A 27,272-nucleotide genomic window follows, 5' to 3' on the forward strand; every position below is an offset into this window, starting at 1 on the left:
CCGCTCCACTTCAACATTGCCCCTTACTGGGAGGGTGTCAGGGTCACTTGGGTTATGAACACCTCCTCACTGAGGTCTTGAGGACTGAGGAGAAGAGGCAGGGGTAGGTCCCTGGTCACTTTACTTCCTTATCTTTGTCATCAACTTTTTTTTTTTTTTCCAGTGCTGGGGCTTGAACTCAGGGCCTGAGCACTGTCCCTGGCTTCTTTTTGCTCAAGGCTAGCACTCTACCACTTGAGCCACAGCGCCACTTCCGGCTTTTTCTATATATGTGGTGCCGAGGAATGAAACCCAGGGCTTCATGTATACGAGGCGAGCACTCTACCACTAGGCCATATTCCCAGTCCTTTGTCACCAACTTCTTTTTTTTTTTTGGCCAGTCCTGGGCCTTGGACTCAGGGCCTGAGCACTGTCCCTGGCTTCTTCCCGCTCAAGGCTAGCACTCTGCCACTTGAGCCACAGCACCGCTTCTGGCCGTTTTCTGTATATGTGGTGCTGGGGAATTGAACCTAGGGCCTCGTGTATCCGAGGCAGGCACTCTTGCCACTAGGCTATATCCCCAGCCCTGTCACCAACTTCTTTGTCCAGCTTTATAGCTAGTATCAGGCCAGCGTTTATTCATTTTTGGAGATTAGCAATGCTTTCCAGATTAATGTTATTTAGAGGCTTTACAGAAGCTGATGTTCTTGCTTGTGAAGGGCAGGAGGCACCGGGAACGGGGACCTGGTGCTGTAGGCCCAAGCGACTAGCAGCTCACCAAGCACAGAGACGGGAGGCGGGTAGACAGGGTGGTGGGTGGTGAGAGACTTTAGTCCTCGAGTCTCCAGCAGCAAGTTGGTTACAGAGGCTTACCTCTCTCCCTCTCCTTTTTTTCTTTCTGACTAACTTACATTAATTATCCACAGGAGCAGGCAGATTTCATTTCATCACATTTCCACATACTTACAATCTAGCCTACTCTCTCTACCACTCGCCCTCCCCATTCCCAAAACAACCTTAATAGATTTCATTGTTCTATTTTCGTAGTTGCAAATAAGCTATTTCGCCTATATTCGACCTCCTTCATCCTTCACCCTTGCTACCTCCATCCCCTCCTGCTCGTACTCGCCCCTGACAGATTACATTTCTCTCTCCTTATCCTGGAGGATGCCCTGAAATGTGTCAGGCACATTGTTGATGCTTCAGGATTAGAACTGAGCCAGCAGTTAACCCCCTGTTTGTATTTATTTTTTATTTTTTATATGGCTTTGGGCTTTGAACTCAGAGTTTTGCTTGCTAGGCGGCTAGGTGAGTCTCTGGTGCTCAGTATGTATATATGTATGTATGTATGTATGCATGTATGTATGTATGTATGTAGAGACCACTGGTTGTTTTGAGATGGGGTCTTGCTTCCTGCTTGGGTGCACACCTGCTTGAGGCCCCCTTTCTCACTGGCTGCTATAGCTGGGATGGACAAGTGCATGCCCCCAAGCCCGGCTGCTTCTGCTGAGATGGAATCTTGTGAATATCCACCCCCCAGAGCTGAGGTGCTCTCCATTTCAGCCTCCCAAGTAGCTAGGATGACTGGTGCTCAGCTCCTTCCTTAGTTTTACCTGAATCACAGTGATTGGAATGTGAAGTATGCTTAGGAATTCACCTTCTCCAAGCGCCTCTTGTCACAGGTGTGGAAAGAGGCTTTGCGGATGTTTGCCAGATGTGGCCTCTGGGTTCTGAGTCATGTCTGTGAAACAAGGAAGGGTGGCTTTGCTATGCAGGTTTGAGGGAGAGTGAAACTTGCACTGCTGTTACACGGAAGGTTGGACAACTGCTTTCGGTATTCATTCACTTAGAAATGGAATCACTGGAGTAGACTTTGGAGGGAATGTTGTCCCTTGCCCTCATAGCTGGCTGGCCTTATGCTGCTACCATCTGGATTGTAAAACATATACTCTATCCCTGTCTTCTTCTCTCCCTGATTCAGGGAGTTTAGGGGAGAGTCGTTGCACATCTTTCTTTCTTTCTTGCCAGTCTTGTGGCTTGGACTTAGGGCCTGGCTACTTCTGACTTTTTCTGTTTATGTGGTGCTGAGGAATCGAACCCCCAGGGATTCATGAATGCTAGGTGAGCACTCTACCACTAAGCCACATTCCCAGGCCCTGTGCATCTTTATTTGCAACGATTTTCCAAGTGGTTCTGACTAGGGTTTGGACTTCAATGGGCTCACTATCATCACTTGGAAAATTAGAAGAGGTAAGCGGATTTCCCAAGGTCGCACCCTTGATAGGTGAGGAAACACAGGAAATGGGTTTTTCAGGGCACAGAGCCAGTTGAACAGAAAGGCTTAACATCACTGCTTCTCTGTTGCTGCTACTTCTTGCAAAAGCAGCTGGAGAACGGCTCCTTGCAGCCAGCAGGTGGGGGAGGGCCCTTACCAGCGCTGCCGCCCGCTGCAGGATGAAGGGACACTACCGGGTGACAAAGTAGAGGCAGACCAAGTTATTCTCCTCTGAAATCTGCAGCCTCACCGAAGTCTCTACTGGTGAATGTGGAGACATTCTCTCTGCCAACAGAAAGCAGAAAGCAAGGGAAGGCAACTAACTCTCTTTCTGTGTTTTGGTGCCTTGCTCTGAGTTTCAGTGGTACCATAACCAAATGACTGCCCTGAATGAATGCTGGAGTGCTGGGTGAATGAATGCTGTAGAGCTGGGTGAATGAATGAATGCTGGAGGGCTGGGTGAATGAATGCTGTAGAGCTGGGTGAATGAATGAATGCTGGAGGGCTGGGTGAATGAATGAATGCTGGAGGGCTGGGTGAATGAATGCTGCCAGGCTGGGTGAATGAACGCTGCACGGCTGGGTGAATGAATGCTGGAGTGCTGGGTGAATGAATGAATGCTGGAGGGCTGGGTGAATGAATGCTGGAGGGCTGGGTGAATGAATGCTGGAGGGCTGGGTGAATGAATGCTGGAGGGCTGGGTGAATGAATGAATGCTGGAGTGCTGGGTGGGAAGGCTCTGGGATTGCAGCACTTGCTCTGAGGAACCTTCAAGATTTTGATATGGATGGCCACATTTGCCCAACCCTAGGAAACCACCCTAAGAAATGGTATCGGCTAGAGCCCAACCTGGGGTTTTGGATTACTAAGACACATGGTTGCTGGATTGCACTCTAGCCATAGACCCTGGCATTTCTCTCCAGTGAACCTGGAACTATGTGCCCAGTGGAACTCGCTATGCTCTGGGCACCTTCCGGAATTAATTTCATCCTTCTAGGTGGGTAGTATTATCCACATTTTATAATTTAGGAACCTAAGACTGAGATAGCTTTAGGGGGTTGATAGGTCATAGGGAGAGAAGCTGGTACAGCCAAGATACCAATCCATGCACAGTGGATGGCAAAGTGGGAAGGCAGAGGGGAGATGGGCCTCCTTGCAGGCCTGGATTGGATTCTAACATCTCTAGACATCCTGTTTATCCAAGGTGCCCCGCCATGGAGCCTACAGTGGCTGCTCCCAGGTGCACCAACACCAGTCTGCTCATAGCCAGTACACCAAATCTACTGAATTGAGAAAGAAAGAAGTGCAAAAGGCTTGCCTTCATGCCTGGGAATCTACAGCTTTAATTCTTTGCATGTGTACCTTCATCACAACAAGAATAAAGTGGCTCGGGAAATAACATGGATGGAACAAAAGAAGAATCGTATTCCCTGGCATTATTTTCCACTTGGCTTTCTTTGGGAAAATGAAAAATAAAGTTTGATTGACATTGTGAAGGATACAATGTGTCGGACCCCCCCCCCTCCCCCCACCCCAACTCCAATTTTTGTGTAAGTCAATGGTTCTTTCAAGAGCTTTTATGGCCTTTTCAAAGTCTGGAAGAAACAAAGTGTTCTTTCTCTCTGATTTAGAAGCATGTAGCTCTGTTGGTAATAACAAAAAAGATTTCTTAAAATAATGGACGGACACAGTCGAGAGGGAAGGCTGGACTTGAGTCGCACGCACCTCCAAAAGCCTCAGAAACCAGCGAGCGCGGAGCGGGAGCGCGGTTACCCGGGTAACGGGGGCGGGCCCTCCGGCGGCGGCAGCCCGCGAGCGCGGCGAGAACGCTCGGGGAAGCTTGGCCGGCCGCGCGCGCCGTAGACGCGGTGCATGCTGGGCCGCGGCAGCATGGCGTCCTCCTGGGTGTGCTGATGAGAGGAGTTTCACTGTCGCGCCAGACCCGAGGGCGAAACTCCCCGAACCGCAGGAAGCCCGCGCTGCCGGCTCTCTCCGCGGCTCCGTCCCGCCCGCTTCTCCGAGGTCAGCCTCGGGCCGGAAGAGCCACGGTGCTGAAGGCCAACCCCGGCCAGGCCGCGCGGAGCCCGGGCGGGGGCGCCGGCCGCGGGCGGGCGCCATGGGCCGGCCCTGGCGCTGCTGGCTGCCGCTCCGGCGAGCGTGGGACCCGCAGGGCTGAGAGCCGCGGGACGCCCTGAGCCCGACCCCCCCGAGACCGCGGCCCGGTCGGCGCAGTCGGCGAGCCGGCTCTGGAGCGGCGCGGCCTGCGCGTCCCGGCACCGAGAGCGGGGCGGCCTGCGGGTTCTCGGGTCGAGAGCGGGGCGGCCCGTCCTCGGTTCTGCTCGGCGCGGGGAGGCCTCGAGTCGCCTTTGACAGGTCTGCTTCGCAGCCCCTCGGGGCGCGCGCGCCTCGCCTCCCCGGCTGACTCCGGATCCGGTGGTGCGTGTGCCTGTACGGAGCTCCTCGGCCGCCCCACTTACCCACCAGCTCTCCGGACCTCGCCTTCGACTTCCCGCGCGGAGTTAAGGATCCCAGTCTCTCTCTCTTTCTTTTTGGACCCAGTGAGGACCTTCCTCCCACTCCCGTCCTCCATCCACTTCTTTTCCCACTCCCCGTTTTTTCTGTGTCTTATTCCACCAGTTCAGTTCTGGTGCACACTCGTTTTTAAGGCTGGAGGTTCTCGAGCGCTTGCTGCCAAGGACTCCCCCTCCCCCTCCCCCCCTGATGGAGTCCGAAATGCTGCAGTCGCCTCTGCTGGGACTCGGGGAGGAAGATGAGGCCGACCTTACCGACTGGAATCTGCCTTTGGCCTTTATGAAAAAGAGGCACTGTGAGAAAATAGAAGGCTCCAAATCCTTAGCTCAGAGCTGGAGGATGAAGGATCGGGTAAGTGGATTTTCACAGCACCCTTTGGACTTGGTAGATGTTGCAGCTAAGAAAGTTCAAAGTTAGAAGGGAGTCTTCGGGAAAGTGCTGGTTTTATTTCCCATCCACGTGTTGCAAGTCAGCCACAGGACCCAAACCACTTCTGAGTCCTGTTTTGTTTAGTTATCACTGACCAGGTAGTGTTATTTCAAACTAAGTTCTAATTCAGACAGTAAAAGGTAAGCAAATTTGAAAATATGGCTCTGCAAATACTTACATGATGTTTGATATGCTTAGTGCTATTGTCACTTGGGGAAGGACAACTTGGGATATAATACTTACATCCATGTGGCTAGGCTACTTTTGTGATTAGGTCTAGTTTTTTGTTTAAATATCCAGGCTGGCAAGGTGCCTAAGTAGTTGGACATAATGTACTGGAAACAAGATTACTGGAAAATGTCCAACTAGTACAAAATTAACAAAGTTACTTTAAAGTTAGTGAATTGCATCCTAGTTGTTTGTTTGTTTGTTTGTTTTTTGCCAGACCCGGGGCTTAAATTCAGGGCCTGGGCACTGTCCCTAAGCTTCTTTCACTCAAGGCTAGCACTTTACCACTTGAGCTACAGTGCCACTTCTGGCTTTCCAACTAGTACAAAATTAACAAAGTTACTTTAAAGTTAGTGAATTGCACCCTAGTTTTTTTTTTTTTTTTGCCAGACCCGGGGGTTAAATTCAGGGCCTGGGCACTGTCCCTAAGCTTCTTTCACTCAAGGCTAGCACTTTACCACTTGAGCTACAGTGCCACTTCCGGCTTTTTCTGTTTATGTGGTACTGAAGAATTGAACCCAAGGCTTCATGCATGCTAGGCCAAGCACTCTACCACTAAGCCACATTCCCAGCCTTATTTTCTTCTTCTAGACTGCTTTCATTTGTGTGAACATTTTAATAGTATAAAAAGGAGAAGTTGGGTTGCGTGCTGGTGGCTCATGCCTATAATCATAGCTACTCAGGAGGCAGAGATCTGAGGATCAAGGTTCAAAGCTAGCCTGGGTTGGAAAGTCCATGAGACTCTTTTATCTTGTTAACTACCAGAAAATTAGAAAGTGGTGCTGTGGCTCAAAGTGATAGAGTACTAGCCTTGAGTAAAAGGGACAGTGCTCAGGCCCTGTGTTCAAGCCTCATGAGGGACAAAAAAAAAAAAAAAAGGGAGAAGTTGGTATTACAATATGTGATTTTCTTATAAAAGTAATTGTTTTCATATATGACATTAAACACTTAAGGCAATTCTAGCTAGTCACGAGTAATAATCAGTGTTAGCTTTCGAAAGGTTCAAGAACATTTGTTTCTTCCAAAAACAGTTTAAGGAATAAAAATTGGTTGTTGAAATAGAGTACAAAAAGTTTGTCTTATGGACTTCTGTAGTATCATACATAATTAAGAACTTTTGTGATTGCTGTATATATGCAACTTAGGTCTAATCTTGTTAAACATTAGTTTTGGAAGACTTTTGTTCTTTTAAAATGTGTATCCTTCTACTCTCACTGTGGTCTAACTGTTCCAAGCTGAATAATGGATATATTTTTGACCTTTTAAACATTAGTTTATGGATGATCAACATTCACTAATAAGCTCTGTGCAGGTTATTAAGAGAAACAAAAGGTTCATGAATCTTTGTAGCTACTGGGATCGCTGCTTAGGAAAGATCAGGGGAGAAAGCTGGCTCTCTGACCATAGCAAGTTGTTCAGTGAAGAAAGAACCTAGCAGCTAACATTTTTAGATACGTTTATGAGTCTGGTATCTTAGAGTCCTGTAGACATTTTCCTCTGGTAGACCATGGGGGGACTTCTTCAGGACACTACACTAGGACAAAGGTCACAGTTCAAATGGTACTGAGAGTTAGTTGGAAGATACATGAATGAACAAAGCAGGCCAGATTTAGCACGACTAATGGCACAGGTTCAAAGAGGCTGGGGACATAGAGTCAGTGTTGAGTAAATATTCTGGAGGATGGAAGTGGGGTTCTGGATTGTATGCATCCCAACTAAAGGAGGCAACTGGGTGTTGGTCAGCTCTTCCTCTTTTCTTTGAGTGGCCAGAATTATTTTTAAGTGTGATGCATTGTAGTTTTGAGATCTTGGAAAACAAATTCAGATATTGTAAAAGACACAGCAGCCAACACTGCAGGCAAAACAGACCCACTAGTGGGGCAGTTTGTGGCCCAAGTTGCCCATGTGTAACTTTTGCTCTGTCATAGTAGTGACCGGGAGCCAGGCTAATCCTTGCCACCTCCAGCATCCAGGTGCCCAGGCAAACCTGTTCCTTCATGCTGGGAGTGTTCAGTGCGGACTCCTGGACAGCATCTGTGCAAAGCAGCACCCGCAGTCCTGGTTGTACTGTAAGAAGAGCTGTGACTACCCATGCTCAGGTTCAGTTCTTACTTCCTCCTGAGAGGGAAACAAATTCCACACACTTTGATTTTGTGTGTGAATTAATGGTTACCTCCTGATGTCTTATCTAGTGGCCTTGGTACAGATTCCTAAGATTGAGGTCTTCACAAGGGTGTCTGACAGCAAGCAACTTTCATTGATTGCCTTGGGATTCCTATGGCCTTTGTTTGAAGTCAATCCTGGTTTCAGATGCCACTTTTATCATATTTTAATTAGAAGTTACTAGAAGTTTAATATCGTTGTTGTTGTCAAGTTAGTTTGTTGTTTGATTAATCCTAATATGTATGCTGAAATATATACATATGTGTGTGTGTACACACATACACATATATCAGTAGAGTCTAAAGCTTGTCATTTTCAAATAACTAGGTATGCACATGAATTACAGTTCAAAATTCATAGCCACTGGCTAAACAGATACGTATATATCTCCCCCATTTGTGTTTTACTGTGATACTTTATAGTTACTACAGAGTTCACCGTGGGGAAGTAGACGGATTGGAGGAACTCCTCTTAGATGGAGCTTTTGCCTGGAATTTATGGGATGGAACCAGGGGAGCCTGGGAGTTATTGCTCTTTTTTTTTTTTGCCAGACCTGGGACTTGAACTCAGGGCCTGGGCACTGTCCTTGAGCTTCTTTTGCTCAAGGCTAGCACTCTACCACTTGAGCCACAGTGCCACTTCCGGCTTTTTCTGTGTATTTGGTACTAAGGAATCGAACCCAGCGTCTCATGCATGCAAGGCAAGCACGCTACCACTAAGCCACATTCCCAGTCTGGAGTTACTGTTGTGAAAGTAACCACTGATCGTATGTATGTCTATTTATGTGTAGGACTATTGAGAGACACTGTCAGCCATTGACAGAGATGTTGAATGGACATATGTGCAGGACGCTCAGCAGACGTGCTGTCTTTACATATGCGGTAGACATAACTGTAAAAGGAGGAGGCCTAGCTCCTAAACCAGTATCTGGGCTCTGCTGCATTGCTTTGAATAAGCCACGGAGGAAGCAGAGTAGATACACTAAATTAAAAGAATGGACAGAAAAACTGCTTTAGGATATCTTTAGAGCCCAGGTCCTTTATTGCTTGCTCTACTTCTTTGCCTTTCATCCTCTTCTTAGCTACTCCAGTGAGGCTCTGGTCCTCTCATGAGATGCTCTTGGCTTAGCCATCATTTGTTACTGCATCTGAGAGTCCCATCTCTCTCCAGAAGCTATTTGATCTCTTAGCAGCCCTTGGCACAGCTGACCAGTCTGACATTTGTGAACCTCTTTCCTCCCTTGCCCTTGCGACTTCATGAAAATCCAGACTCTCTTCTTGGGTCATCGATGGCTTCTCTTCTGACTCCTCTTTTTTTTTGTTTGGCTGTTTGGCAGTGCTTGCGGCTGAACTCAGGGCCTTGCACTTGCTAGGCAAGCACTCTTTCACAGAGCCAAATCCTTAACTTCCCTCTTCAGCCCTCCTCCTTTGCTGTCTGGCACCTGGGAGAGGAGTGTCCAGGGCTTGGTCTGTTCTTAGGAGCTGATCTCATCTAGGCCCCTGGCTTCATAGTCTGTTGACATGTCCATGGCACCCAAGCTCCGCCCTTAGTTCTGATCTCCTGTCCTGGCTCCCACTTTGCCTGTTCTCTTCTTCACAGTGTGCCACCCCATCATCCACTCAGTTGAAGCTACAAATCTAGTTTGTCTTTAATTCTTCCCTCTTCTCATCACTCATCATCCCATCCCATTTCATTAGTAGAAGCTGGCAGCTTTACCTCCAAAGTGTGCTCTCTACTGTCTGGACTCCATTGCTGTGGTTGCTCTGCAGGCAGCCACCCTCTCTGATCTAGTTGATTTGCCTCCTCCCATCTACACTTTTGCCTTACTTCATAGTGGTAGGCAAGAAACTGTTTTAAGATTCACCAGCAAGGAAAGTTATTTAGGGGTCATTGCCCCTTGTTATTGAAGAAACTGAGGTTCTAATTAAGCAGCTGCTTAAAATCACATGAATGAAATCTCTGGCAATGTAAGAAAGCAGTATTTGAGGGGCTGGGAATGTGGCCTAGTGGTAGAGTGCTTGCCTCCCATATATGAAGCCCTGGGTTCGATTCCTCAGCACCACATATATAAAAAAAAGCCGGAAGTGGCCCTGTGGCTCCAGTGGTGCTAGCCTTGAGCAAAAAGAAGCCAGGGACAGTGCTCAGGCCCTGAGTCCAAGGCCCAGAACTGGCCCCCCCCCCCAAAAAAAAGAAAGCTTAGTTTTAAGTCAAATGACAATATTAAACAGCTAGGTACTGATGGCTCATGCCTGTAATCTTAGCTACTCATGAGGCTGAGATCTGAGGATCACAGTTCAAAGCCAGCCTGAGCAGGAAAACCTGTGACATTCTTATCTCCCAGTTAATCACCAGATGTGAAACCAGCTGTGGAGCTATGGCTCAAGTGGTAGAGTGCTAGCCTTCAACACAAAAACTCAGGCCCTGAGTTCAAGCCTCATGCCCAGCACAAAACCAAAACCAAACCACACCCAAAATGAACCCGTATTGAAATGTCTCCAGTCAAACATGGTGACAAGTCACAGGTCTACAACAGTGCATGGGAAGCCAGCTTGGGTGATGGCGTCATGCTGAAGTAGATGAGGCTGGCCAGGGTGCCGCTTGCATTGCTGCTGACGCTGCCTAGGTCCTCATGTGCTCTCTGCTCTGCGTGCTCCCCATGCTTCTCGTGCTCCCCAGGTCCCATGTGTTCTCAGTGCTCCCCAGGTCCTGTGTGTTCTCAGTGCTTCTCGTGCTCCCCAGGTCCCGTGTGTTCTCAGTGCTTCTCATGCTCCCCAGGTCATGTGTGTGTTCTCAGTGCTTCTCGTGCTCCCCTGGTTGTGTGTGTGCTAACAGTGCTCCCCATGCATCCCAGGTCCCGTGTGTTCTCAGTGCTCTCAGTGCTCCCCAGGTCCCGTGTGTTCTCAGTGCTTCTCGTGCTCCCCAGGTCCCGTGTGTTCTCAGTGCTCCCCAGGTCCCGTGTGTTCTCAGTGCTCCCCAGGTCCCGTGTGTTTTCAGTGCTCCCCAGGTCCTGTGTGTTCTCAGTGCTTCTCGTGTTCCAGGTCCTGTGTGTTCTCAGTGCTCTCAGTGCTCCCCAGGTCCCGTGTGTTCTCAGTGCTCCCCAGGTCCGGTGTGTTCTCAGTGCTTCTCGTGTTCCCCAGGTCCCATGTGTTCTCAGTGCTCTCAGTGCTCCCCAGGTCCCGTGTGTTCTCAGTGCTTCTCGTGCTCCCCAGGTCATGTGTGTGCTCTCAGTGCTCCCCATGCTCTCCAGATCATGTGTGTGCTCACAGTGCTCCCCGTGCTCCCCAGGTCGTGTGTGTGCTCACAGTTCTCCCCATGCTCCCCGGGTCATGTTTGTGTTCTCAGTGCTCCCCAGATCGTGTGTGTGGTCTCATTGCTCCCCGTGCTCCCCAGGTCCCATGTGTTCTCAGTGGTCCCCGTGCTCCCCAGGTCATGTGTGTGTTCTCAGTGCTCCCTTTCTTCCTTGGGTCCTCGTGTGCTCGTGGGCACTCCCCAGGTCCTCCCAGGTTGCAAGGTGAGAGCCATCTTGTGCGAATGGCGCTCATTCCATGGCACCGCTGCGCTGGCGGTGGAGCGCTGGTGTGAACTGGGCTTAGCTGAGTTCAGATTGTGGTGGTGAACCGCCATAGTAGCTCTTGTCCATCTTTGTCCTGCATGATCATTAAAAACCCAGTTTCACTGATCGGGCAGTGGAAACAGTTACTTGTACTAAGTCTCCACTAGAGCCAGTACCTTTCAGGAGTTTGTGCAGTGACCCTGAGGCAAAAGGCAGAGCGAGCCCTGGACTGCTGGCTGGGCCAGCTGCGGCTTCCATGCCCTTAAAGAGGGTCTGGGCACACGCACTCCATTTTATATATGTTCTTTCTTTCTTTCTTTCTTTTTTTTTGGCCAGTCCTGGGCCTTGGACTCAGGGCTTGAGCACTGTCCCTGGCTTCTTCCCGCTCAAGGCTAGCACTCTGCCACCTGAGCCACAGCGCCCCTTCTGGCCGTTTTCCATTTATGTGGTGCTGGGGAATCGAACCGAGAGCTTCATGTGTAGGAGTCAAGCGCTCTTGCCACTAGGCCATATTCCCAGCCCCTTATATATGTTCTTGGTGCTGCTACTGGGGCTTGAACTCAGGGCATCATTCTCTGATTGGCATTTGTTCACCGATAACATTCTACTACTTAAGCCACTTCTTCACTTCTAGCTTTTTGTTGGTTAACTGGAGATAAGAGACTCCCTGAACTGTCTGCCGGGCTGGCTTTGAACTTTGATATTCAGATCTCAGCTTCCTGAGTAGCTGGGGGTTATAGCCATAAATTACTGACTATGGCAACAGGCATCAAGTGAGCTGTCATTTTTATTTATTTATTTTTTGGGGAGGTCGGTTGTGGGGCTTGAACTCTGGGCCTGAGTGTTCTTCAGCTCAAGGCTAGTGCTCTACCACTGGAGCCACAGCACCACTTCGGTTTTCTGGTGGTTCATTGGAGATGAGAATCTCAAGGACTTTCCTGCTTGGGCTGGCTTGGAACCACTGTCCTCAGATCTCAGGCTCCTGAGTGGCTAGGATTATGGGCCTGAGCCACCTGTGCCTGGCTGTGCGCTGTCATTTTAAGGAAAACAAGTGACATTTATTGCCAATGAGAAATTTGAGTTTTCATGTGAAAATTAGAGTTTTTAGAAAACCCTGTGAGCTAGATAGCTCCCCAATTCTTTTTTATTTTTGTTGTTTGTGGAACTTGAATTTAGGGTTTGGATGGTGCTGTCTCTGGGCTTTTTAACTCAGGGCTGGCGCTCTACCACTTGGAACCAGAGCACCACTTTTGGTTTTCTGGTGGTTATTTGGAGATTAGAGTCTCATGTACTTTCTGTCAGGGCTGGCTTTGAGTTTCTATCCTCAGATCTCAGCTTCCTGAGTCATTAGTTACAAGCATGAGCCACCAGCTCCTAGCATCTCCCCAGTTCTTAAAAGACTGTTCTGTTGAGGACAGGGCATGCGAACACGAACTTTATACCACTGTCAATGAAATGCTTCTCTAGATGACTAGAGAATAATGTGACATGGGCAAAAGATTCACTCAAGGTTGGACTAGTGGATTTTATTTTTTTAATTATTTATTTTTCAAGATAAGACTTTTATTTATTTTTTTGGTGCCAGTCCTTGGGCTTGGACTCAGGGCCTGAGCACTGTCCCTGGCTTCTCTTTGCTCAAGGCTAGCACTCTGCCACTTGAGCCACAGCGCCACTTCTGGCCGTTTTCTGTATATTTGGTGCTGGGGAATGGAACCCAGGGCTTCATGTTTATGAGGCAAACACTCTTGCCACTAGGCCATATTCCCAGCTCCAGACTAGTGGATTTTAATGTTCATTGGTAACACTTTCACATTGATAGAGTTCTGTTTAAATTGATTGCAACAAAGATTTCAGAAACTACTACCTCTTAGACATAAAATATATTTTGATACTCTCATCCTTTTCAACTATGTATCTTTCTGAGGCCAATACTTGCTGCCTGACTTCAGCCAAAACAACTGATTGGCAACAGATGGTATGTGGAAGTGCTTCTTAAAGTCTGTCATCTCTTAATCAGGTAGCAAAGAGGTTTGCAACAATGTTTGCAAGAACTTGAAGCTGTGTATCTCACTAGCAACTTTTGAAAATGCTTATTTTTCATAGAATCTTGACTATAAGATGAGTTTATAATTACTTAATAATTCATGAATATATTACTTTTTTGGTTTTACTCTCTAATAGAGAAAAGGTTGACAAATGAAACTCATTTTTAAAAAAAGCTTTTTTTGTAGTTTAAAAGATTCATTAGGGGCTGGGAATATGGTCTAGTGGTAGAGTGCTTGTCTCATATACATGAAGCCCTGGGTCCGATTCCCCAGCACCACATAGACAGAAAACGGCCAGAAGTGGAGCTGTGGCTCAAGTGGCAGAGTGCTAGCCAGGGACAGTGCTCAGGCCCTGAGTCCAAGGCCCCAGTACTGGTGCCCCCCCCACCAAAAAAAAAATCATTAAGCTGACCGTGGGGCTGGGTGTGGCGATATATACCTGTATTCCTAGCCATGTGTGGGGGGGATGGGGGGAGGAGGAAAGTAGGAAGACTTGGTCTGAGGTCAGCTCCAGGCAAAAGTGTGACGTGCTATCCAAAATATAAGCAAATGCAAAAAGGGTTGGGAGCATGGCTCAGAAGGAAGAGCACCTGCATAATAAGGCCAGGCCCTGAGTTCAAATCCCAGTACTACCAAAAAGGAAAAACAATGAGAATGTAATGGGGCCTGATGTCAGAAGTTTGAGAATTGTGAGTGTGGTTAAAAGAAAGTGGCTATGAAAGTTATTCAGGAAATAGGACTTGAGGAAATCAGGTGGTGGCCAAAATGTCAGGCAGTGACTTAAACCTTAGATGGGAGGCCTGTTACCCAGGAGACCTGAAAGCCCTCATCTGCTACACTCTGTCCAGTCTGTTGGGATCTGCAGACCTGGAGCTGGGTGCATTTGCTGTGAAGTGTAGTTGGAAGGTGCTGCGGCCACAGACTGGTCCCAGGCTTCAGGTGAGTGTTCTGAAGAGGCTCTCATCCAATGCGCAAGTGCGTTGCTACTGTGGCTTGAACTCAGAGCCTGGGCACCATCCCTTAGCTCTTTCACTGAAGGTTGTAGTGCTCTACTGCTTGAGCCACAGTTCCACTTCTGACATTTTTGGTGATTAATTGGAGGGAGATAAAAAGAGTCTTATTAACTTTCCTGCCTGTGCTTGCTTTGAATTGTGATCCTCAGATTTCAGCCTCTTGAGTAGCTAGGATTATAGGCATGAGCCACCATTGCCCATCTGTGATCTTGTTCTGAGTTGAGATGAACCTAATCTGGTGAGGAAGAGGTAGCCAGAGGACTTCAAGGCATGGGTGAGTGCTCCCTTGAAGTGTGCAGGGTCCCTCAGGCATGGTGGTCCAGGAGGACAGGCAGTGCATCCTGCCGGATTGTAATCCACTGTCACAGGGACTGGTGTCGATGGCAAAGTGGCGCTACCAGGAGCATCTTGGTTTCATATAAATAAGTCATCTATGCAGAGCCACATTTATGGAATACATCATTCACATTAATCGGTGCTAAGCTAAGCATCTTGGGGCTTCTGGATTAAAGCTTTGCAGTCTCAAACATGGATTTGTGTGCAGGGTTTGGGGTGGGGTGATGCTGATTGGAGATGTGAACACCAAATGGAGGGGCCCTGTGGCTAGGCACAAGACAACAAGGACCCGGGACAGGCAGGGGATAGGACCTGGACTCTGCTGACTTGGAGAAGGTGGAATCATGGGACATGGTCAGAGCTAGTGGGTGCTGGTGGCTCACACCTGTCATCCTAGCTTCACAGGAACCTGAGATTTTTTTTTTATTGAACATAAATTTTTTTACAAGGTGTTGTGCAAAAAGGGTGCAGTTACATAGTGGGGCAGTGTGTACATTTCTTGTGATATCTTACAACCTGTTTTTCTATCCCTTGTCTAGGTCAGGTAGACATATATGCAATATACAATGTATCAAGAACATATACAGTGTTCACAGACTTGGTCTCTATTGTCTCTCCGTCTCCCTTTGTTAACAGTCATATATCAGGGAGATCATGCCCCTTTGCTTTCTGTGTTCTAGGCTTGTCTCACTCAACATTATTTGTTCGAGTTCTGACCATTTCCCTGCGAATAACAATATTTCACCATTCCTAATCGCTATGTAGTATTCCATTGTGTATAAGTACCATATTTTTTGGATCCATTCGTCTGTGGAGGGGCATCTGGGTTGCTTCCATATTTTGGCTGTTGTGAATTGTGCCGTGATAAACATGGAAGTACAAATGTCTTTTTGATATCTTGTGTTTTGCTGTTTAGGATAGATGCCTAGGAGTGGTATGGCTGGGTCATAGGGTAGGTCTATATTGAGCTTTTTGAGAAACCTCCATACTGTTCTCCAAAGTGGTTGTACTAATTTGCACTCCCACCAACAATGGAGAAGGGCTCCTCTTTCCCCGCACCCCCTCCAGCATTTGTTGTTAACTGAGTTCAGAGTATAGGCCATTCTAACTGGGGTGAGGTGGTATCTCAGGGTTGTTTTTATTTGCATTTCCTTTACTAGCAGGGATGTTGAGCATTTCCTCATGTGTTTCTTTGCCATTTTTATATCTTCTCTTGTGAAGTCTCTCTTTAGCTCTTTTGCCCATTTCCTAATAGGTTTATTGGGCTTGGAGGGGCTTAGTTTTTTGAGTTCTCTGTAGATGACCGATATCAGGCCTTTGTCTGTTGCTGTGCTGGTAAATATCCTTCCCCATATTGTTGGCTGTCTTTCTATTTTGGTGGCTATGACCTTAGCTGTGCAGAAACTTTTTAATTTGTAGTAGTCCCATTTGTCGAGTCTTCCCCTATTTGTTGTGCCCCTGGGACTCTATTCAGGAAGTTCCTTCCTGTGCCTATAAGTTCTAGCTTCTTTCCTACTCTGTCCTTCAGTAGATTCAAGGATTCAGGTCTGATATTGAGGTCCTTGATTCATTTTGAGTTGATCTTGGTGCATGGTTATAGGCTTGGGTCTACTTTGAGTTTTCTGCATATGGCTGCCCAGTTCTCCCAGCACCAGTAGTTGAAGAGGCTCTGTTTATTCCATTGTATGTCTTTAGCTCCTTTGTCGAATATCAGTTGGCTGTAAGAGGAACCTGAGATTTGAGGATTGCGGTTTGAAGCCAGCCTGGGCAGGAAAGTCCTGTGAGAGTCTTACCTCCAATGAACTACCAAAAAACTGAAAGTGGCACTGTGGCTCAAAGTGGTAGAGTGCTAGCCTTGAGCAAAAAAAAAAAAGCTCAGGGACAGCGCTCAGGCCCTGAGTTCAAGCCCCATGACATTAAAAAAAAGGGAAAGAAAAGAATGAAAGAGCTTGTCAGCTGCCTGTCCGCTGTCTGGGTCCAGTCACTGTTTCTTGAGTGCACTGGAAGTGCCTGCGCTTGCGTGGCATGTCCTGTGGGAGTCTTAGGAGTCATCGCACCAGCCACCTAGATTTAAAAAAAACCTGTTTTAAAAAATGTGCCATGTTCCATTTCCACCACTGTGATTCTTCAGGAAGAATCCTGAAATGGATGGGAACATTTCCTCCTCATTATCACCTTGTAGAATTCTAAAGCCAGCCTTAACGAGCATCACGTGGCTCTTGTATAGACGCCGTCCTTCAGGTTTCCGGCCCCGCCCAGTTATTCCAAACAGCCAGGCACTCTGTTTCTGCCGCACTGGCTCCAGTGGTGTGTAAAATGGACGCCCTTTTCTCTTAAGTCTAGTTAACATCTGGGAGATGCCATTTTGGTAAGCATTTGCACTGTATGTTACAGCCATATCCTGTTCTCAGACTTTGTCAGGCTCTGGGAGGTGTGACTGCAGAGAATTTTTATACCTTTAGAGGCAGAGCAGGAAACAGTGCTAGGGCAGACCGTGATTGATAACGTGTTTCACCTTTACCCAAACATTAGATGTGTGGGTTGTTCCCTGCTAACGCTGTGTTGAGTTTTCAATGTAACTTCGGACTGACAGGAAAATTGTAGAGTAATATAATGAAATTTCATATCTTTTTTTTTGGTGCTAAGTACTGGGCCTTGAACTCAAGGCCAAGTGCTCTTGCTTGGCTTTTTCTGCTCATGGCTGGTGTTCTACTACTTGAGCCACACCTCCAGGTTTAGCTTTTTTTCTAGTCCTGTGTTGGGCTAAATTTCCACATCTCCCCTGGGGAGACACCAAGCCTTAAATTGTGGGGGACACTCGGCTCTACGCCCTACTCCCACCGGCGGGAGGGCAGAGCGTGTCCTGGTCGGGCTAAGCTGAGACGGGATAGGGCTGCCGAAACCCCCCGCATCCCCAGCCCCCCTTACGTTTAAGAGACGACCCTGGACACGGAGATTTCGGGAGAGCCGTCCGACGGTCTACCAGCTTCCCGAAAGTTTTATTCTGGGGAGGGGTTTATATAACCGTGATGAGGAGGGAGGAAGAGGAGGGACTAACTGGGTATTAACGATTGGCTAATGAACTGTCCATCACGGTCTTCCTGCAGAGGTGGAGACCACAGTCTCCCAAGGACCATGTGCTCGCAGACGAGAGGCTGGGCTGGTTTGCTATCTCTTCCAGTAGAACCCGGAAGGGGGTAGGAGGGGATAGCAGCCAAGCATCCCCAGGTCTTAAAGGTATAGCCATCCCCTACAGTCCTGGGTCTTGAACTCAGGGCCTAGGCACTCTCCCTGAACTTCTTTTGCTCAAGGCCACTGCTTGAGGCACAGCGCCATTTCTGCCCCTTTCTGTTTAGGTGGTACTGAGGAATCCAGAGCTTCATGTAAGCACTCTACCACTAAGCCACATTCCCAGCCCCAACTTTTTTTTTTCTGGCTAGTTGGAGATAAGAGTCTCAGCTTTGTCTTCCCTGAGATTCCTGTGCAGTCGCATGACCTTAACTGAGATTCCCGTGTAGCCTACTTACATCATGCTTCATGTGACTGATGGTTCTTTCTGCTTACATATATGTGTATACATTTTTCTGAAGTATCAGAGTGTTAGTTGGAGATCCTGTTGATTTTTACTCTTGAATATATTTGTATATCTTCTAAAAACAAGGGTATTGTTTTCATGTATAACTGTAAGACTCAGGGCTTTTGTCATTGATCTTGCGTGTGCACGTGCACGTGTGTGTGTGTGTGTGTGTGTGTGTGTGTATGTATGTATGTGTAGTACTGTGGTTAAAACTCAGGGCCTTGTACTTGCTAGATAAGCAGTCCACCACTTAAGCCATACCTCTAGCCCTAATAGATCTTGCATTTTTGCCCAGGTATACCTCAACTACAGTCCTCCTATTTATACTTCTCTCATGGCTGGAACAGCAGGTCTGCACCACTATTGCTCAGCTGTTGGTTGAGATGGGGTATCATGGACCTTTTCCCTATTTATACTTCTCTCACTGCTGTTAATTGAGATGGGATGTCATGAACTTTTCCCCTATTTGGCCTCAAACTGCTGTCATCTTGATCTTTGCCTCCTAGGTAGTTGTGACCACAGGCATGAGCTACTGTGCCCAGGGTTATCATTGAGCTTTAATACTTTTATGAGCTCACCGTTCATATAAAAATGTGGCTATTTATGCCAATAATGCCCTTTTTTTTTTTTTTTTGGCCAGTCCTGGGGCTTGGACTCAGGGCCTGAGCACTGTCCCCGGCTTCTTTTTGCTCAAGGCTAGCACTCTGCCACTTGAGCCACAGCGCCACTTCTGGCTGTTTTCTGTATATGTGGTGCTGGGGAATTGAACCCAGGGCCTCATGTATACGAGGCAAGCACTCTTGCCACTAGGCCATATCCCCAGCCCCAATAATGCCCTTTTATTAGCATTTCTGCTTCTACCCCCTCCACGCAGACATAATGATAAGAATAAGGCATTGTAGAACTGTTACTTTGTATAATTTACTTGAATCCCAAAAAGTTTCTCTTAGCATATCCTGACATAAGATTTTTTTTTTTTTGTCAGTCATGGCCCTTGAACTCAGGGCCTGGGCACTGTCTCTGAACTCTTTTGCCCAAGGCTAGTGTTCTACCACTTTGAGCCACAGCACCACTTGTGGTTTTCTGGTGGTTCATTGGAGATGAGAGTTTCATGGACTTTCCTGCCCAGGCCGGCCTTCACCTGCAATCCCCAGATCTCAGCCTCCTGGGTAGCTAGGATTTCAGGCATGTGCCACAGTGCCCATGTGATTTTTACTTTTTCCTATAAGGCACACCATATTAGTGGATGTGACTCCACGGTTAGAGCACCTTTCTAGGAGGCTTGAGGCTCTCTGGCTTCTGTCCTCAGTGCTGTGAAGAGCAAAGCAAACAAAACCAAACCACAAAACTCCACCAGCAAGGAAAACCCAACCATTTTAACTGTCTTGAAAGTTGAATGGTTTCCTGGGGCCAGCATATATGTGGCCAGTCCACTTTTTTTTTTTTTTTTTACTGTAACAAGTGCCCAAAGTAACTGACTTGTAAAGGAGAGATTGTCTTGGCTGTTCCAGAGGTCCCGGTGTGCAGTCAGTTGGTCCCCCTGTTCTTAGGCTTGTGGCAAGGCAGCGCTTGACAGCAGGAGTGGAGGTAGAGCAAGCCTGCCCCCATGGGCTGGGAAGTGGGAGGAAGTGGAGGGGAGGGCCTGTCGTCTTCAGGGGCTCACCCCATTGACCAGAGGATGACCTGGTTGGCCTCCCCTTTTAAGGTTTATCACTTCCCATTAGTGTCTCTTGGGGACGGAGCCTTTCACCCTTCTAAACCCTGGCATTCATTGGTTAGTCAGCTATCTCCATCTTTAGAACCTGTCCATTTTCCTTAATGAAACTCTGTTCTCATTGGGCTGTTATTTCCCTTTCTCTCCTCTGTCCAGCCCTTGGGACGTCTGCTGTACTCTCTTCACCTTCTTCCTCTCTTGTTGGGGTCTCGCTGTGTTTCTCTGGCTGGTCTGAAATTTATGGGCTCAGGTTACCTTCCTGTCTCAGCCTCCTGAGGCCTGCGGCACATGCTGCTGAGCTTCACTTGGCTCCTGCCTTCTGTCCGTGGCCCTCTGCCTGTGTGTCGTATTGAGCTTTGCTTTTTCTAGAGAATACCTGCAGCAGAGTGTCCTCGCTTTGCGCTTGTCTGTATCTTCTCGTGGTCAGCTTGAGGTAACGCATTTTGGGTAGCCATGTGCCCTTTTCAGAGCATCGGGCCCTCTCAGCAGAAGGTACTGCACAGAGATGTGTGTCTGGCCATGTTCCTTTTACATTGGTGACAGTGAATGCCGAGAGAGAGCTCAGCACCACCCATTCCCAAGGCTCCATGTTGCTCTCCTCTCCATGCATTCCACTCTCTTCCCACCAGTGCGCAGCTGCTCTGTGGTCCTATGCAGTCAGGTGCTCTAGCTCGGATGCGTGGCGGGGGGAGATGCCGGCTTGTACTACTCAAGAAGGTGAGTCACCGAGGAGCTGCCTTCTACCCGCGATCTTGAGGTAAACCACATACTCCTGAAATATTAGTTAAAATAACTAAAGGTAAATATCAGAGTTTGTCACTGTCTTGTTGGAAAGCCATTGTGTATATAAACCTTTCAGTACCATTTACTACCTACACTGTCCGGCTCCAAGCCTGGGGTTGTGTGGGATAGGAGGGGACATGAGAGAAGATGGCAGGCCTTAGGTCTTGTGGGGGAAAGAAGGCATCTTTATGAAAAGGCGGATGGTGGAGTCGTGGGTCGGGATTTGCAGGCGTCTGCTTGTGGGTGTGGTGCACAAGGCACTTGCCTCGTGTGGCTGAGGGGCAGAAGACGGGACCTCTGCGCGTGGGTGAGTGAGCAGAGGTGCAGCGCAGTTGATCCTCCACGACTGACCAGTGGGGCTTGGGGTTCAGCTAGAAACCATGCGAATTGTTGGAGGCACGTGGGTGAGCAATTCCTACCTCTTTTTCTTTTTGGTGTTAGGGATGAAATCCAGTGCTTTACCCCAAGGTAGCCCCATGTCCTGTCACTGAGCTACACCTCCAGCCAATAATTCTTGCTTTGAAAGTAGTTGCCATTTACTAGAGAAGATACGCTGCTGCCATGTATGGGGTGGTGGGTGGGCACGAGGATGGAGAACGTCCTTTGGAGGAGAAATCTGAGCTTCTGTCTGAAACAGAGTAGAGGTAGCTAGGGCAGGAAGGGAAAGGATGGGAGGTGGGAGTGGAGGAGGCAGACTGTGCAGAAGCCGAGGCGGGGAACAGGGTCTCTCCCCAGAGACCGCACCATCTTTTCCTGGGTTCTCCTAGGAGATGGCTTCCATCTTGGGTAGCGTGCTGCTCCCGCCCTCGTTGCCCTGCCCTGGCTTTGGCTTCTGTCATCACACCACACCTTCTCAGCACTCACTCCTGTACTTGTTCTGTACAGCAGGTGCGTGTTCCACAGAGAACGAGACTTTGTGTCGTTCACTGCCGGCTCCCGGCTGCTCAGGAGCTGCTGGCGGGGGGTGGTGGTCGATGGCCTCTGGGTGGGTGGTGGATAGCTGGGGCAGGAGGGTGCTGCGTGCGTGGCGCGCTCTTGTGAAGCTGTGGATCAGGACCGCGTCTTGCGGAGGCCCCTCTGGCGCAGTGCGCGGCGCGGGTGGGTATGTGGATGTGTGCTTGCGAGACGGTGTGTCTCCATGGGTGGTGTGTGTGTAAGGTGTGTGTGCGCAGGCACCAGGGAGGGGTGAGGATGAGGGCGTGAGAGCTGGGGAGGAGGCAGCGGCAGTGGGGGATGGCACGTGCAGTTAAGCTCGGGTGGCTGCTCCTGCAGTCAGGGCGGATGGCGCCCGGCGATGGGGTGCAGGAGGCGGCACGTGCCCAGGTGTATAGCTGAGAATGGGGACAACAAGCGGCTGTGGGCCTTGGGGGTGGGAAGGAAGAGCGGGCACTCTGTTGTGGAAGTTGGGGGACGTTTTCCTGAAGGCGTCTTTCAGTGGGACCAGAGGGGAGCACTGTGTGAAACGACGGTCCGGGATGGGGCGGCTCCCGCTCCCCCCTCATCCCTGTGCTGTGCGGAGCCCACACGGTTCAGGGAGCACCTCTGTTGGGTGTTTCCTTGAGTAATTTTATCCCTAAGAGCTGATCAATAGTTTAAAGACACCTCAGAATAAAAGTACTGAAAAATGTTAAACTGGACGTTTCCTTTTTCCTGCATTGCCTCCTAAGTCCGTGCCCAGATCCCATCAACCTCCTCCTAGCTGTGGTCCTTGGTGAGCTGCATGGCTGTCCGTTCTTGGTTGCGTCTCTTGACCTAAATGGGCATTGGCGCACGTGGTTTCCGTGAGGACTTAGCTCGTGTGGGCTCAGGGTTGGACTCAGCGGGTTTGACTCACATGCCCTTGCAGGAGCAGGGTTCACTCTGTCTTCAGGGTTTGGGCACCAGAGAACCATTTGTGCGGTCTTAGGCTTCCCATCGACAGCTCTGTTCCTGAAGTTGTTGTCATCTTATCAGGGTAGCAGACGGGAGTTTTTTTTCTTCAGATAAAACTTGTACTGAGAATAAACATTTTTTTCCCTGATGGTACTGAGGATTGAACTCGGCTTCACAGGCTCCACCAACTGAAGCCGCCCGCCTCATCCCTAAAAATGACCCTGGTCAGGGAAAACTATTGTAGCATTTTATTTATGCTGCTTTTTTTTTTTTTTTTGCCATTCCTGTGGCTTGGACTCAGGACCTGGCCTCTGACAGTGATCCTTCTATTTTCAGCCTCCCAAGTCGCTAGTACCTACTGCAAATCATCTTCAAATGACTTGTAGTACTTAATTCAGAGATGCAAATTAGAAGATGCCAGATTAGAAGCTTTCTTCTCCTTAGGAATTTGAAGATGTGTGTGACAGGGCAGCTGACACACCTAAAGGAATAGAAAGGCTACACAGAAAACAGTAGAAAATGGCTACCTCTCCACCCCTGGCTGCCCAGGGAGGGGGAGCCGAGGCTACCGCCACACTGTTGTTGCTGTTCCTGTGGTTTGTTCTTTCCTCTCTGGGTGATGCTTGGGGTTCAGCCCTCAAGAGAAAGGGGCTTGGAAGACCCCCAAATAAGCCTGGAAGAGATCAATTCAAAAAGCGCACAAATCACAACTAAGAAACATAAGAAATAGGAAAAAAAACAAAACAACTTGACTCCTCCAAAAGTTGACAACTCTTTTTTTTTTTTTTTTTTTTTGGCCAGTCCTGGGCCTTGGACTCAGGGCCTGAGCACTGTCCCTGGCTTCTTCCCGCTCAAGGCTAGCACTCTGCCACTTGAGCCACAGCGCCGCTTCTGGCCGTTTTCTGTATATGTGGTGCTGGGGAATCGAACCTAGGGCCTCGTGTATCCGAGGCAGGCACTCTTGCCACTAGGCTATATCCCCAGCCGACAACTCTTAAGATATTGAATTAGCCTCTTTGTGTAAGCAGCCTGAAGTGAACTGGGAAAATTGTTTACTACTTACTCTCTTGATCCAGGATACATCACCAAAAAAACCCCCCAAAATCTTGGTGTTCACTTTGAGAACATGTGAGAAACCACACAGGCCATCAGGGATGTGCACGCCCCAAAGTTACCTAGGAAAGAGGCCGCTGTGAGGAAGCAGTGAGCGCCATTCCTGGGCTGCAAGGGTGAAGCTGGTTGATGCGCCCAGGTCAAACAGTGGGGCTGGACCCTGGGTCAGTGGCCCAAGAAGAGTGCTGAGTGTGTGCTGCGCGTGCCTCAAAATGCAGAGCACAGTGCTGAGGGGAAGGTTTAGATGCAAGTTCTCTGGTCACTGGTCCTGTCGGGTGAGCAGAGCCCTCGATAGCAGCTGTATGTACAGAGCTCTTGGTTGGATTAGCCCATCGTGGGCCCCCCGCCACAGTGAGATGATTCTTATGGAAGCTGCAAATTGTTTCTGAACCAGAGGAGGAGGCTGCGTAGAAGAAAACGCTCTCCCAGGAGAAATGGAAGTTATGGCGCCGAAATACAAAAGTATGGCACAGGGATATATTCAGCATATAATAAACAGAAATAAATGTAAGAAAGACAATTGTATTGAAATGCCAGCAAATGAAAAAAAAGTCTGTTGTTAAAGATGATCATTGACCTCAAAGAGGATTCAAATAAACAGATAAACAAAGTAGTCGGTTCAAGATCTGAACAAGAGCTTCAGCAGCAAAGGTGAGAAATTTAGGAAAGGGATCAGAGATTGGAAGAGGGGAAGCTAAATGAAAGTCTTGGAAATTAAACACTCAAAGCCAATAAAAGGCTCAATAGAAAGCATCATCAATAGACTAGACCAGGCAGAAGAAAGATAATCAGGGGTTGAAGACAAAGTTGAGGAATTATTCTCAGAGAGCAATGAAGAAAATTATAGTCACGACCAGAACATCCAAGAACTTTGGGACATAATTAAGAGACTAAACTCGTGAACCTGTGGTATAGAGGAGAATACTGAGGCTCAGAAAAACAGGGATAGACTATAAACTTTCAATGATATTGTACCAGAAAGCTCCTCAGATTTAGGGGATAAAATGGACACTCATATACAGAAGGTATTTAGAACCCCAAGTTGATATGACCAGAAAAGAACCTCTCCAAGTCAAGAGTTAAAAATTATAGTTGAAATGCCACCTGAATAGAACAAAGAAAGGATACCAAAAGCTTCAAGAGGGAAGAGCCTAGTTCCTTACAAAGGCAAACTACAGGCCAGCACCGACTGGTGTATTTCAAGCCCTGTAACAAAAATAACTGCCAACCTAGATTATCCAGCAAAGTTACTTTTTAAAATCAAAAGAAATACCAAAATTTTCTGTTAAGCATAAATGGTAGTAACTCATGACCACTAAGTTAACATTGCAGAAGATACATTACAGAATACTACATATACAGAAGAGAAAGATGCACAAAGCCTGAGAGCTCAGGAAAAAACAATGTCAGCGGAGAATACATAAAAAAAAGCAGAAAAGGGCTGCAATATGGCCTAGTGGTAGAATACTTGCCTTGCATACAGGAAGCCCTAGGTTAGATTCCTTAGCACCACATATATAGAAAAAGCCAGAAGTGGCGCTGTGGCTCAAGTGGTAGAGTGCTAGCCTTGAGCGAAAGGAAGCCAGGGACAGTGTTCGGGCCCTGAGTTCAAGGCCCAGGACCGGCAAAAAAAAAAAAGAAAAAAAAAAGAATAAAAACATTAACTCAGTAAACCAGCAGGTTTCTTATTCCTCTCAATAATCACCCTAAAGGTATAATACCTCTGCAATTAAAATATGCAGACTGGTTGAATCGATTAAAATCCAAGAGCCATCTGTTTTTCAGTCTACAAGAAACTCACGTCATAAAGTCACACACAGACTAAAAGTTAAAGGACAGAAATGATATTCTAAGCAAGCAGAATCACAAAGCAAGTAGTAGTAGCTGTACTCAAATATGATAAAGCACACATCAAGCCAAAATTGGTCACTGCATATTAAGAAAGGGAACAGTCTAATGGAAAATATTTAAGAATTGCAATAAGTATTCACTTAATAAACTTTATACAACAAATACCACTGGACATAGGGACAGGTAGTCCAGATGGAGTAATAGTGATGACTTTGATACCCCCTCTTGTTTCTAGAGAGTTCATCCTTTCATCAGACAAAAGCAGTCCTGAGCCAAAAGAGCAATGCTGGAAGTATGACAATATCTGATTTCAAATTATTCCACAGAGCTATAGTAACAAGACTAGCGTGGTATTGGCAAAACTCAGACACGTAAGGGAGTGGAATAGAATAGAGGACCCAGAAATAAGTTACGGCTATAGCCACCTGATTCTTGACAAAGATGCCAAAAACCGTTGGAGACAGCTTCTTCAACAGATGGTGCAAGGATATTGGATGCCTACATACAGAAGACTGAAAGTGGATCCCTGTCTCAATCTATGAAAATGCATTCAAAATGTATTAAAGACCTAAACACTGAAATTAATGCAGAAAACACTTCAAGACCTAGGGATTGGCATAGGAACAGGACTCCAAAGTTCTGGAAATAGTACCAACAATAGACAAATAAGATTATATGATGTAAAAAATCTGTATAAGGAAGGAAACAATGACCAGAGTGAAGCAACAGTCTACAGAATGGCAGGAAATCATTGCCAGTGATTCATCTGACAGAGGACTAATATCCAGAATATATAAAGGACTCAGAAATGTTGAACACACAAAAAATTCACTGAATAAATGGCAGGTGGTGATAGGGAGGGTTGGAGTTTGAGGCCATCTGGGCCAAAGGTCAGCAAGATTTCCATCTCTACCAGTGAGCTGGATGTGGCAGTATGTGCTGTCATCCCAGTTACGTGGAAGCCTAAACAGAAGGACAATGGTCCAAATGTCAACTAAAGCAAAAAGTGCCAGAGCACCGTAGCAAGCATGAGGCCCTGAGTTCAAAACTCAGCATTGCCAAAAACGGTGCATATGAATTGAACAGACAATTCTGAAAAGAAGAAATACAAATACCACAAAAGCATATTCAACATCTCTAGCCATCAGGGAAATGTGGATAAGAAACCACATGGGAAGTCCGTTTGACATAGTCACAGTGACTGTCATCAAGAAAAGAAGTTGCCTACAGCATGCATGAAGCCCTGGGTTCCATTCCTCAGTACCACATAAACAGAAAAAAGCCAGAAGTGGTACTGTGGCTCAAGTGTTAGAGTGCTAGCTTTGAGTGAAAGAAGCCCAGGGACAGTGCCACGGCCCTGAGTTCAAGCCCCAGGACCGGCCAAAAAAAGAAAAGAAAAAGAAAAAAAGTTAAGCTGGGCACTGGTGGATCATGCCTGTAGTCCTTGCTACCCTGGAGGCTTAGATCTGAGGATCTCTGCTGTTTGAAGCCAGCCTTGGGATGGAAAGTCCATGAGCCTCTTATTTCTAATTAGTTACCAAAAAACTGGAAATGGCACTGTGGCTCAAAATTGTAAAGCACTAGCTTTGAGTGAAAAAGCTCAGGGACAGTGCCTAGGCCCTGAGTTCAAGCCCCATGATCAACTCCCCCCCCCCCCCCAAACAAAAAGGAAGGAAGGAAGGAAGGAAAGAAAGAAAGGAAGAAAGAAAGAAAGAGAGAACGAACAAGTTGGGTGCCAGTGGCTCATGTCTATAATCTCAGCTCCGCTGGAAGCTGAGATTTGTGAATCAAGGTTTGGAGGCAGCTCAG

At 47.7% G+C, this 27,272-nt stretch overlaps 1 protein-coding gene and 1 long non-coding RNA gene across 3 annotated transcripts in view; both read left to right on the forward strand.

Annotated features, from left to right (window-relative positions):
* Nucleotides 1–4,723: 4,723 nt before the first annotated feature.
* Nucleotides 4,724–27,272, forward strand: part of Rptor (regulatory associated protein of MTOR complex 1) — a 270,069-nt gene continuing 247,520 nt past the window's right edge. The window contains exon 1 of one of the 2 annotated variants that reach the window (XM_048366647.1): nucleotides 4,724–5,137. In XM_048366647.1, the coding sequence (XP_048222604.1) occupies nucleotides 4,976–5,137 (162 nt within the window). In that variant the 5' untranslated portion in view covers nucleotides 4,724–4,975. The remainder of the gene's footprint in view (nucleotides 5,138–27,272) is intronic. The other variant, XM_048366648.1, reaches the window with a different exon arrangement.
* On the forward strand, nucleotides 7,897–26,932 carry LOC125366165. Its single transcript, XR_007213800.1, has 3 exons — nucleotides 7,897–9,343; nucleotides 14,527–14,531; nucleotides 26,922–26,932. It is a non-coding gene; the product is annotated as an uncharacterized LOC125366165 (long non-coding RNA).

This window comes from Perognathus longimembris, chromosome 17 (assembly GCF_023159225.1).
Source record: "Perognathus longimembris pacificus isolate PPM17 chromosome 17, ASM2315922v1, whole genome shotgun sequence".
Taxonomy (NCBI): Eukaryota; Metazoa; Chordata; class Mammalia; order Rodentia; family Heteromyidae; genus Perognathus; species Perognathus longimembris.